The 13,226-nt window shown below is 32.8% G+C and overlaps 2 protein-coding genes, 1 non-coding gene and 1 pseudogene across 5 annotated transcripts in view; 1 reads left to right on the top strand and 3 right to left on the bottom strand.

The window, feature by feature from the left end:
* Positions 1–1,931: 1,931 nt before the first annotated feature.
* LOC100802093 (scarecrow-like protein 32) lies at positions 1,932–3,973 on the top strand. The gene has a single exon (XM_003543325.5). The coding sequence runs from the start codon at positions 2,132–2,134 to the stop codon at positions 3,533–3,535; it is 1,404 nt and encodes a 467-aa protein (XP_003543373.2). The 5' UTR covers positions 1,932–2,131; the 3' UTR covers positions 3,536–3,973.
* A 2,078-nt stretch (positions 3,974–6,051) lies between these two features.
* On the bottom strand, positions 6,052–6,133 carry TRNAS-CGA (transfer RNA serine (anticodon CGA)). Its single transcript has one exon. It is a non-coding gene; the product is annotated as a tRNA-Ser (tRNA).
* Positions 6,134–7,217: 1,084 nt separating this feature from the next.
* LOC100775660 (isoprene synthase, chloroplastic-like) lies at positions 7,218–10,263 on the bottom strand (annotated as a pseudogene).
* Positions 10,264–11,248: 985 nt separating this feature from the next.
* The window catches only part of LOC106795651 (isoprene synthase, chloroplastic), a 3,856-nt gene continuing 1,878 nt past the window's right edge, over positions 11,249–13,226 (bottom strand). The window contains exons 3-4 of one of the 3 annotated variants that reach the window (XR_005887998.1): positions 12,715–12,947; positions 11,962–12,622 (exon numbers count right to left, since the gene is read on the bottom strand). Coding sequence is in view for 1 of the 3 variants with exons in the window: in XM_041008459.1 (XP_040864393.1) it covers positions 12,875–12,947 (73 nt within the window). In the remaining 2 variants the exon portion in view is untranslated. The other 2 variants (XR_005887999.1, XM_041008459.1) reach the window with 2 other exon arrangements.

Here is a 13,226-nt window from a genome sequence, read left to right as displayed (position 1 = left end):
GGAGAAGAGAGGCACGGAGTGCCTCTCTAAATTTTTTAAATAATAAAAAAATAGAAGTTAAATACAATTAATAAAAAATGATAAAATAAAAAAAATTTAAAAATACAAAAGTAGTGAAAAATTAATGTAAGTTAAAAGAAAAATTTAAAATTTAAGAAATAATTTAAAGGTAAATTATCCAATGAAAGTAGAGAATGGTTAGTGTGTGATTACCTAATTTTAATTAGTGGATTAATTTTAATCTAGATAATTAAATATGATTAATTATTATTATTACTTTAATATTAGAAAGAATAAGGATTAAATGGTCTAAAAAATATGAAGACCAAACACAGTTGTACAAAATTATATCTCCTTTGTATATTAGTATAGATTGTCAATTCTCACTTTCAACAACAACTTTTTTCCATGTGGACATTCCTTTCATTTTGGTTGTGAAAAACGAGTTCTGAATTTAGAGCCAGAGTTCCTACGTGCAGATGTAACTTTTGAACGTTAAGATTTAATGTGTTTGAGGGAGATATTCTAATAAATTCTCTTAAAAAAATCAATTTTCCATGTCATTTTAATTATTTTTTCAAAAAGAAAAAAAAAACACATTGTTTGTTATGCTGGACACAAAATAACACCCTTAGAACACAAGTTAATATTGTTAGAAAATTTTTGTAAGAAAGAACTAAACATTTTTTTAAAAAAGTTTAGATAGTAAATTAGAAGATATGAAAATTTGAAAACTAAAAACAAAATTTGATAAAAATATAAGGACTAAAAACATATGTTTTCCTATTTTTATGTGTTAATAAATTTTATCCATCTTCAATTTTTTAAAAAAAAACTTAAAACCATACTTGTTTCTAAACTCCACTACCCTCTCTCTCTTCTAAATGCGTTTTCACTAAAATGGTTTGAAAAAACAAAATCCTCTGTCTTTGATGAAGCTTACTGATCTCAAAGTTATGACATACTAAAACTGACTGATTGTAAAGATTGTAATATTATGCAAGAGAACAAAATCCGGAATAATTACGTACACAGTGTAGTTAAGTGTTCTTAGCATACTTATTACAATTACAAGTAGTGGATATCTTCAAAGAAAAAGAGGAGTAGAATCGATGGGGAATAAAAATGGAGAAAGAACGGTACATAAAAGTGACCGAAATAATAATACTATGTCCTTATAGTAAGAGTTCTGGTATGTCTTTAGTTTTGGCATCTCATGGCACAATTCAGTTATATTTAATACACGTAGTATATTAAATATGTGGATTATGTAAGAGTCAGGGAATGAAGGCAAAAGGAAATTCAGATTTGTTGCATTAAAATATTTGGGTTCTTCTTTAAAGTAGCCATTCCATGAAAACGAATTCGACAAGTGGGCCGGCTAGTACACCCCTTTTAACCTATTCCTCACCCTGTGTTTTATTTTAAGTTATAATGAACGTAATCATTACTACAAAACAAATAAAGCTAATTAAAATAAAATGAAGATGCAGCCAAATTAGGTTTACACGATCTCCTGATCACTCCAAACTTACTAATGCATGCGGCATTACTTCTCCTATTTTTATCCAAAAGGGGAACGAAAGATACAACAATATATATTCTGAAGAAGAGACGTAGCTGAAAATTCTTCTGTGAACTTTATATTACTAGAGCCAAAGTTTGACTACCTCTCCCATCCTCAAGTGACTTTTTGCCACTGGTGCCCCTCATAATTCACCAATCATGCCACTAGTTTAGCAGAAAAGATTATTTGAAAATCACATGCTAAAATCTACAGGTGCTGGATTCCATCCAGCGTATGCTAAAAACAAGGTTCAAAACTAGACACAATTATACGCTTTATATATATATATATATATATATATTAGTTTTCTACATATATATGTATATTTCTTGATGTAACCCTTCGATGCCATGCCCTTCCTTTGCTATAAATATGTTAAGATTCACACAAAGTAAGTAGCTATCAAACCTTGCCTCCACTTTGCCTCTCTACCTTTTCCATTCCTGAACTCACTAGTTACACACCACACCTTAATCAAGCAAATACCATAAAACCCTATCTACTCTTCAACCACTTCTTCTCCCTCCACCGTTTCCCATCATTTCTCACTACTTTAACACTCCCATGCAGGTCACGTCCTCACAAAGCCACATGAAAGCCGAGCTAAAGGGCACGACGTCCATTTCCTTTCAAAACCCTAACACCGCTCTCTTCAACACACCCCACAACAACCCTCTCTCGGGAGCACTCAAAGGGTGCCTCGGAAGCCTCGATGGGGCTTGTATTGAGAAGCTATTGCTCCACTGCGCCAGTGCTTTGGAGAGCAACGACATCACCTTGGCTCAACAAGTCATGTGGGTGCTCAACAACGTTGCTTCCCCTGTTGGAGACACTAACCAAAGGCTCACCTCGTGGTTTCTAAGGGCCTTAATCTCTAGGGCTTCAAGAATTTGCCCCACTGCCATGAGTTTCAAAGGAAGCAACACAATCCAAAGGAGGTTGATGAGCGTGACCGAGCTTGCCGGGTATGTGGATCTAATTCCTTGGCATAGGTTTGGGTATTGTGCGTCCAACAATGAAATTTACAAAGCAATAACGGGGTTCCAAAGGGTACATATTGTAGATTTTAGCATAACTCATTGCATGCAATGGCCTACTTTTATAGATGGGTTAGCAAAAAGGCCAGAAGGACCCCCTTCACTTAGAATCACGGTTCCATCTTGTAGACCACATGTACCCCCCTTGGTCAATATTTCAATACACGAAGTTGGATTGCGTTTAGGGAATTTTGCTAAGTTCAGAGATGTCCCTTTTGAATTCAATGTTATAGGAAACACAGAAGGACCATTAACACCTGCGGAATTGAGCGATGAATCGACTAGCTTTCACTTTGAAGCAATGTTAAGTCTCTTAAATCCTACCATGCTAAACCTTAGGGAAGATGAAGCTTTGGTCATAAATTGCCAAAACTGGCTACGTTATTTGTCTGATGATAGAAAGGGAATTAGCTGCCAAAGTTTTTCCCTTAGGGATGCTTTTTTGAATCTAATCAAAGGCCTTAACCCCAGGATTGTGCTCTTGGTTGATGAGGATTGTGATCTTAGTGCTTCAAGTCTCACATCAAGAATAACCACATGTTTCAACCATCTATGGATACCCTTTGATGCATTGGAGACTTTTTTGCCAAAAGATAGTTGTCAGAGGTCAGAGTTTGAATCCGACATAGGCCAGAAGATTGAGAACATCATAGGCTACGAAGGGCACCAAAGAATTGAGAGGTTGGAATCTGGGGTGCAAATGTCCCAAAGAATGAAAAATGTGGGCTACCTCAGTGTTCCTTTTTGTGATGAAACTGTTAGGGAAGTAAAAGGTTTGCTAGATGAGCATGCTAGTGGGTGGGGGATGAAAAGAGAAGAAGGTATGTTAGTTCTCACGTGGAAAGGAAACAGCTGTGTGTTTGCGACAGCTTGGGTCCCCTGTGAAATATTGAGGGATCATCATATCGGTATGGATGCAAGCCTGTCTTAAACACACTTCATGAGAGGCAAGTTTGGACCTACCATGAAGATGGGGTTGCAAATTGTAATTGCTTAATTCAGTGTGGTCCAAAGAGGAGAGGCAGAGGAATTTCATCTCTTTGTGAAAGGGGTTGAACTTGATCTGCAAAAGACAACTAGAGAAAACGGCTGCATTATGAGAATTATTGTTGTTGGCAACTTTGTAATGGAGCTCTATAAAGTTGGATCACATGAAAGGCAAAAGGGAGAAAAAAAAAAATGTGTACGCTGTCCTTCTTGTATGAGACAAATTTGTCTCTTAGCTCTTGTTTCCCTTTTATGCAGCTTTAACTTGTTTCTGCTGAAAGCTTTAGGTATAACTTGTAAGAGGTTGTATGGAAATCTCTCTCTTATTATCACCTAGTAGTTCTAATAATAAAAAATTTCAGATTATTAGGCATCTTTGCCTCAAATCATATGCATACAAGGTTTTAAAAAATAGTCTTGCAATTTTGATTTGTATTGCAACATCGAAGTTTTTTTAATTTCTTGTGATCACAATTGAAACTGAATGGATTGTATTTGCCTGTGATTTGTCTCAATATCAACAAATGCGACAAAATCATAATGTCACCGTTACCCATTTTTTAAATCTTGTATGCATACAAGGTTAGGCTGATAATAACGTTAACGTACCATAGTATCATAGGTTCTTACATTTAATGACTGGCTCAAATATTAATGTTTCCTCAATGGGCAGTTTTCAAATACTACTGAGCAATTTAATTTTTTAAGGTACTGCTAATATTTCTTAGTACGTATCCAAATGCATATAAAAAGGACCACCCAAAACTTTAGTTTTATGAGTAGTCATCATCAATGTGAAAAATGTACAGGCTAGGGCCAAATAATTATCTTTCCGAGTAGAAGGTGATAATGATAACTCGTGAATTGTAGCATGTACACAGATGATCAACCCATTGCAGTTAGGGGTCCAGATGGGACCTCTTGTGATTTTTGTTGTGTGTTTTAATGGAAATCAAATTTGATGTTAATATTGGGAAGGAAAAAAGGACAACATGGTCCATGAGACAAAACGAATCCGACCTGCCGGATTCGAACCAGCGACTTTAGGATAACTGAAGGTGGTCCCACTATACAGTCCTCCGTGGTGTCATTGTTTTTAAATATTCAAAATGTCCACGTAAGAGTTAACTTAAGACTTTATCAATTCACTAACTATAACGGCTCAGATAAATACTTTTCCATTCTATAGGTTAATTGTTTCAATTCAATCATTAGTTAAACTAAAATATAGAATTCATAGAATTTTTAACGTCCCACAACCTTTTAATAAAATTAATCTCGAGAGTTACAAATAACAATAAATAATATGAAAAATAAGTGATTAAATACAACTTATTAATATATGGAGTTAAGATGAAATCATTTGTATATTATATGAATTTGATCATTGACAAAAATTAGTTAAAATTTATTTCTTTTAAAGAATTAAGATTTTAGATAAAAAAAATAATAAATAATATGGAGAGAGTTTTAACTTCTTATTGATTAAATTCCGTGAAAAAACAAAGAACACCACCACCTCAGTATGTACATGTACGATTTTTATATCTAACGAATTAGTATGCATATCAGTATTTGTTGCAATCACACGCAATAAAAATAAATATTTCACAATAAAAAAAAAACTTGATTCAACTAAAACCTTCTTGAATTGATTCTCCTCTGATATAATCACTTTTAATTCACAGAATGGTGATAGGTATTATTGTGTTTTTATGTGGTGAAATAATATATTTAACGGGATAACTAGTGTTGTTTGATTCCCTTCATATCTTAAAATTTATATAAATCAATAACAATTACGTATCACGAATCACTTTTAACATTCATTTTGCAGATTGTATCCCAACCGTGATAATGAATGCCCTATCTATTTAATTCAACTTGGTATATTCCACAATAAAAAGTTATCATTTTTGTCAACAAATAATTTGCATGCCATATAAACTTTGAATGAAATAATATGTGCGGGTGGCCATGAATATAAGGATAAACATTCTCAATGTGTTGTTGCATCCTTTTCTGTTAGTAATTCACATTAAAGAATTTTGAATAACATTATATATAGCATTATATTTTTCATGATTGAATTAGATTGTAGAGACGTAAGGATATCACGTCAATTGATAGTTGACGGACAAGTATTTCATCCGATAATGAACTAAGGGATTGGCAAAAGGTATGCTACACCGATATCTCTTGAAAAGTTAGAGGACAGAAAACTCACTTGTGGTGAGCGAGTAAACCATAAAAGTTCTTATAGTATAATTGTGAAGTGTAGCATTTCAGCTTGAGACGTTTATATAAGTTTTTTTTTTTCCACGATTATGAAAAAGATATAGGAATAGAATAGAAGTATGAGATAAGATATATAATATGGCGGATAAAAAAAAAAGATATATAATATGGTGATAGAAAGAAATAGAGAATAAAGTGAATTTGTAGAGAAGAGGCAAAAACCGTCGACAGCAGGATTCGAACCTGCGCAGGCAAAGCCCAACAGATTTCGAGTCTGTCTCCTTAACCACTCGGACATATCGACTTTGCATCATTGATTGTCAAAGTATCTTTATAAAATATAAATATTGGAAATAATAAAACTAAGAATTGAAGCCGTGCACGAGTCATGAGACCGAGACCGAGACCAACCCAGAAGACGGCATCACATGAGCGGTGATTGCTTCCTGCACCTCTCAAGTTATTTCCTACACTTTTTTATGACTTTTAGAACGATTAATCTGAAATGTAAAATTACATTTTCGAATATATATTTTTTTAATTTCTGGAATAACCAATCCAAAAGATAAAAATAAATCCAAAAAAGATGCAGGAAACGACTTGCAGGTACAGGAAATAACAGTCCACACGAGTATTGGTCCATAAGAAATTAAGAACCCAGCGGAAAAGTAAAGGATCCAACGGCAAATTTGGTCAATTACTTGAACTTGTTAGTTCATACTACATAGTAACACAAGAAAGGGAAAATGAAAGCTAGTTAGGTCACTAAAATAAGGCTAATTACATTTGAACACTCCAACTCTGTAAATATCCTAACAACATTTCATATTTTATTTATATTTTTTTCTTATATATTATATCATTTATTATATTTTTTTATTTTTCTATCTCTAGATTTCTCTCTTTTGATAGTGAGAAAGTATATTTAAGAGTTATAAGATTAATTTAATAGTTAAAAAAAATTATGAATTCAAATTTCTTTTAATAACAAAAAAACTAACTATATTAGCCAATAAAAAAAAGTGAAAAAACTGTGTTTGAGTTTGAATAAGTCTCTATTTTGATTGCTTTTTTCTTACTTAAATTCTGCAATACCATCAAGAGTAGTATTTATAGATTGATAGAAGACTCTTAGATAATCATAACAAATATAGAGTCACAGTTACAAATATAAAGAGACTTGACTATATCTATTAACTATTCTATTAATATTAGTCTTAAATAACTTTTAGGTCTTTAATATATATTTAATTTTTATTTTAAATTTTTCATAGTTTTTTTCGTTGTTATGAGTATGATAAATTAAAAGTTTTATTTTAAATTTTTACGGTCTAAATTTTTTTATTAAGAAATCAAAATAAAAATTAATTATATATTAAACATCTCCAACATATTTAATTCTTAACATTATTTAATATATCTTCTCCACTAAATATAATTGGTAGACATAGACATCATGAAGCCTCATTAACTTCAACAGGATCTACGAGCCACAACTTCATTCTCCTCTTTGTTATACCGTCTTGTCTTCCAATGCCATCTCCACATTGGTATGTATATCGAGCCGTTCGACCAAGGTCAATCGCAACTTGTATGACAGATTTGGAGAGTGTAGAGCCCATAACTTGGCCTTTATTTAAGTACTGCCATTCTTTATCAATCAAAGTCTTGAAGTATTGATGGACTTTTTCTTCTGAAAGACCGTTTTCGTGCATGTAGCTTGCAATTGAAGTTGAGATTTCACCCATCTTCATCTCGTCCTATAGAGTACAATACGCACAATGTTAGTCATGAAGTTGAGAAATTGTTAGATAGTTTTGGACAATCACTTGATTCATGGTCCTCAACCCAATCTGCACATGACATGTAATGAAGCGTTATTCATTCCTTTTTCTTAAATTAAAAACTTAAATACGCGTATATAGATTGGTTGGAATCATGCGTAAGTGGTGGTCCAAGACCTACTAATAATTTCTCCATGAAATGGGATCCTTTCACTTTACATATATAATGGGATTGTGGAAAACAAAGTTGAGAATACCGTTGATGTTCCTAAATCATCGCAAAGCCTTAAAATGATCATTGCAGGGCGCAAGAAGTCATGGTAGTTAGCTAAAGAATGAAGTGCTTGCTCCGTGACGTCTTGGTCTTGGCAGACTATAAGAAGTAGCAATGAGCGAGAACAACCCCACCTCCGGACGAGATCTATCCATTTTTGAGGAACTCGTTGAATGGTGGAATCACTTTGTTGTTGTGAAACCATTTTGCTTCATGGAGGTATGCCTTGCACAAATCGGACCACTGCATGCATGTAAAGTAATCAAGTGAACATTTTAGTGTCAGTAAAGATATACAGAAGATGGATTAAGTATGTGTTTAGGAGTTCCATCATTGGTACGTAAGTACGGAAAAAACATATGTTTGAAAATGTTAATCCGTTAGATGAATCTATGTATTTTAAGAGATTAATCTTTAGGTTCTCACGAAAGCTAGAATACTCCAGATTCACCCTAAATAAAATAGAAAATGAATAATCAGTCGTGTTGCATTACATACAGATTTTCTGAGGTAAGGTAGTCATTTTATGCCCCCCTCTTTGAAGATGTTATAATCCAACTCATTAACAGTGTTATAGACGGCTAGGAAGCACAATATCATGTCGTCTGGAAGAGTGTTAATGACATCCACGTCCCATCTGATGCACACATATAAAAAAATTAGAGAAATGTTTAATACACTGATAGTGACTTGTCAATACTCTTTAAAAATTTATAATAACTTAGAGTAAGAAATTATAGAAACAATACTTTTTAAAGTAAAAACTAATTAAATGATCATTTTCATATGGTTGAACAAACCTCTCAAATGCTTCTGTGAAAAGCTCCAATTCAGCGAGAGTACCGTAGGTATCATACACATCATCTACACTTGTGAATTGTGATTAGCTGCACCGCTTTAGTGAGTTCTTGACGACAGCTAGTGAATTCAGGTTCAGGGATCATTCCTACAGACCAAAAGAAGGATTCCACATATCTGTCTCGGGCAAAGTGATTCAGTTTGCTTCCTATGCCAATATCCTCCCACCACCTAAATAACAACACATTGGAAGAAGTTAATTAAATATAATTTAAGAGAATTGCATAAAAAGTAAAAGCTAACTCAACCAGCCATCCTTTATCTGAATTCCTCCTCAATTAAGTTATGCTAGTTTTTAAAAAGATTGATTTTATTTTTTTAAAACATTTTTAAAATTATGTACGACTAAACTTCTTATTAAAGCTATTGAAAAGAAATGTTAATCAGGATTGGGTGCTGATTTTTTGCAGATCATCATTTCTTTTAATAATGTATGGTTATTCTTTTTCTTTTCTATTTCCTCATACCTTGACAGTTCTTGTAGTTCCTTTTGGTATAATGATTGAACCATGTTGAAATCTAGCTTTGCCAGCTCTAACAAAGAGGGATTATGTTGTTCCTTTTTATTGTATATGTCAAAATATCGCCGTATGCATCTAGTCTCTGAAAGCTTTGGTGAAAGGGAAGCCCCTCCAACACATGCCTAACTTGTTCTGCCACTTCAGTACTCTCTATCCCTTCTTTCATTAAGTTCATGAGATGTGTTCTTGAAAATGCCTTTGCCTCCCAAACAGTTTCTCCTTCAAAGCTCAAGTATGATGCCTCATAGAGACTTAACAATCCTTGCACATCGTTGCTAATTTTAACCTTGAATTTTCCTTCTTCATCTTTGAAACTCTCAAACACATCTGCACCTCACATTTAAGTACGAGTAATATAATTAAAGAAGTTTCCTATACTAGTAAGTTATGACTTGTTAAACTGTTAAAGCTTATCTGTATATTCGGATATATTATTAGGTGATCTTAAATCATATTACTTAATAATATATTCGACGTGAAAACAATTAAGAGGGTGTTTTGCTTTCACATCCTATAGGCATGTGTTAACATTAAAAACTACATCAAAAAAGAAGAAAATACGCAGAAACAACTAATGGTAGCTTTCTATGAGACGTGGATCAAGTTAAACGCGATGAGTTACCAAACACACTAATTCTTACACATTACATTTTTCACATCATATATCTGCCTAGGTTATTGGCCTTGCTGCACAAGTTCTACACTAAACTAAAAGAAAAATGAAATATGAAGTTATTACCGCTAGATGATTTTCCAGGGACTGGACAATTTCATGGGTCCAAAGATTGGGCGCGTGCTTAGCTCAGTTAGATGAACACCTATTTCCATTTTGAGTTAACTGGATATCTTGTTTGCTCTCGGCACAGTTGAGTTGTTGCAAAGATCTATTGAGAAATTTGTCATTGGAAAGAGTACTTATTCTATGTCTAATATGTGATCTAGGTGGAATTTGTGTGGTAGACAAGCAGTAGGGAAGGCTCAATAGATCGCTTGCCATGACGTAGGGTCTTAGGGTTGTACGCTACACTCTTTCTCTCTACATTTATATAGTCACAGAACCTCAAGCAAAAACAATAAAGGCAGGCATGAGTAATTTTATTAAATCTACAGGTTAATAAAATAAAGTCTTAAATATATTTTTAGTTGGATATTTTTAGTCTTTGTCCCTGGAATATAAATATATTCTTTTTAATCTTTTTAATTCATAAAAAATTATTTTTTTTAGTTTTCAACTTTATTTTGAAGGATTAAAAAATTATTTTTCTTAGTCCCTCAAGTTCACTCTCACTCTCAGGGACTAGAAACAACGTATATGAATTTGAGAGATTAAAAACAATAAAATTTTAATTTAGGAATCAAAATTGAAAGTATTTTTAAATTTAAAAGATTAAAAACATATATTTAAGCCTAAAATGAAAGTAAAGATATATTTAAGTCGGCATGTAAATATGATAAATGTACATTATATAAGATGTTTCTTATATAATTAAAATAAATAATAAATAAATATTTTAATATATAATTATATTATAATTAAAGAGTTAAATTCTAATTTTAATCTCCTTATCCATGATTTTGTTTTTCTATTTTTTCCCATGATTTAGTCTCCCTATTTTAGAAATCCAATTTAGGTTACATCCTTAGTTTTGCATACCTTTTTTCTTTTATCTTTATATTTTAATTAATTTAATAATTTTTATGAAAACTCAAACAAATATGTTAGGTCTAAGGTTTAATTGAACCATAATTTTTATATGATGAGTTAATTAAAAAAATTATCTTCTCATTTTTTGGAAAAAAAAACTAAAGTAAAATTCAATAAATTTATAAGGAACTATATATGAGATAAAAAAATAATCTACGAATAGAAGATATTTGTTCAAACTCCACCACAAAAGTGTATTCAAGTAAAAAAAATATATATTCTAATTTAGAGGTTAATCATTTAAAGATAAGGATCTAGAAATATGGAGGGACTGGATTTTTTTATTTTAAAAATATTTAAATTTTAACAAATAATTATTTAATATATATATGTGTGTACTTTGAGTTATATTATAATTAGTCACAATAAATATTATTATAGTATGCTTATGGGAAGTCTCTGAAGAGGGGACAAAGGTGTGCTGTGTGTCTCCCTAAATAGCTAAATCTGTCCCTGATTACACATATCAAGGTACTGTATTGATTTTATGAATATCATTAATTATATGGTGAGAAAGGGACCATCAGATCAGAACCCGTGCTTGTTGAATAAGTAAAAAAATTGTATGTGGATGAGGAAACCACACCAAACCCTGCATCCAACCATTACTTACTTCAGTCACAAGGTTGAAGAGTATATGCAACAGTGGTCGAAGAATGAGACAGCATGCAGTGCGCCAGGTCCTCATGAGAAAAATGTTAAAATTTGCGTTCTCAAAAATTGATACTGTAAAGTAAATAGTGGATTTAGTTTTGGAGGCCAGACCTGCTGATTTTTCTGAGGTCGGGGCCATCTCTTTTGATCGTAGGAATCTCCTTTTTTCTTACACATGCTTTTCCGTAAAGTTTGCTGGCTGACAGACAAATGTGATTGCTCACAATCTGGCCAGGGCAGCTACTAGTTATGCTAGTTCACACACACATCACACTGTACCAAGATGCATTCAATTCTTCCTTATTAATGTAATTGATCAGTTACTGTCAAAAAAAAAAAAAAATTGATACTGGAACCTGTTATCTAGATTGCATCCTTTGCATGCAACACGTTGATCTACCTACCACCATGCCAGGATACACATGCAATATCAATAATTATACTTTTTTTATTGATAAATATTAAATATCTGGATAATTATACTTTTTTATTATGAAAGGGCTGTTGTACAGATTATGTATAGCACGGGCGGGGGCAATAGATATAATAGTTTATAATTAATCTGTAATTTACAATGTCATGTCAAACCGAGTGATGCTAGTTTTTATTATTTTTTTGTAGATTTTATTTGGGATATCTGTTGTATTAATTAAGGTGCGTTGGATATCAACTTAAACTCAGAGCACTTTCTTAACGTCATCATGTCACATACACACACGACAATAAATCAAACAGTAACAACTCTATTATGTTCTTTGATCTATTGTCGTGTCGTGTAGATCCATCTCCATATTGGATGTGCACTCAGCAATCCATGTTAAAGACAACTTGTATGAAAGATTTGGGGAATGTGGAGTTCATAACTAGGTATTTATTCAAGTTCTGCCATTCTGTCAATCAAAGCTCTATAGTATTGATGGGTATGTTCTTCTGAAAGACTAGTTTCATGCAAGTAGCTAACGATTGAATTTGAGGTTTCACCCCTCTCTATCTCATCCTGTGGAGAACAACAAGCACAGTGTTAGACATGAAGTTTCATCTGGCGGGGTTACTTAATGGGGTTGTGGCAAACAAATAAGTTGAGATTACCGTTGATGTTCCCAAATCATTGATAAGCCTAAAAAAATGGTGAGTGAAGAGCGCAAAGGGTCATGCTAGATCTGTGATGTTTTGGTATTGGCTGACTAAGATGTGGGAATGAGTAAGAAGAACCCCTCCTGAGGATGAGATCCATCCATTTTCTAGGAATTCAATGAATGGTGGATGACTTTGTTGTAAAACCATTTTGCTTCTTGGAGGCATGACTTGCACAAATCAGACGACTGTGAAGTAATATTAATCAAGTGAACATTTTAATTAGTTTAAGTAACAATAACTACATGAAAGGAATAATTAGTTGTGAGGTGAGGAAGACATTTGATGTCCCGTTCTTTAAAGATGTCATAAGTCATCACATTAACAGTGTTAAAGAAGGCTGGGAAGCATAGTATCATGTAGTCTGGAAGATTGTTTATGTCATTCACGCCCCATCTGATGCACTTGTATATAATTTTATGTTAACTTCAGAATAAGAAAATGGAAACATAAAAAATTATTTAAAG

This window comes from Glycine max, chromosome 13 (assembly GCF_000004515.6).
Source record: "Glycine max cultivar Williams 82 chromosome 13, Glycine_max_v4.0, whole genome shotgun sequence".
Lineage (NCBI taxonomy): Eukaryota > Viridiplantae > Streptophyta > Magnoliopsida > Fabales > Fabaceae > Glycine > Glycine max.
This window is presented reverse-complemented; position numbering and strand designations above follow the sequence as displayed.

Bases quoted from the DNA above. Each gene is read 5' to 3' on its own strand.
- LOC100802093 (XM_003543325.5), top strand. From the start codon at position 2,132: ATGCAGGTCACGTCCTCACAAAGCCACATGAAAGCCGAGCTAAAGGGC.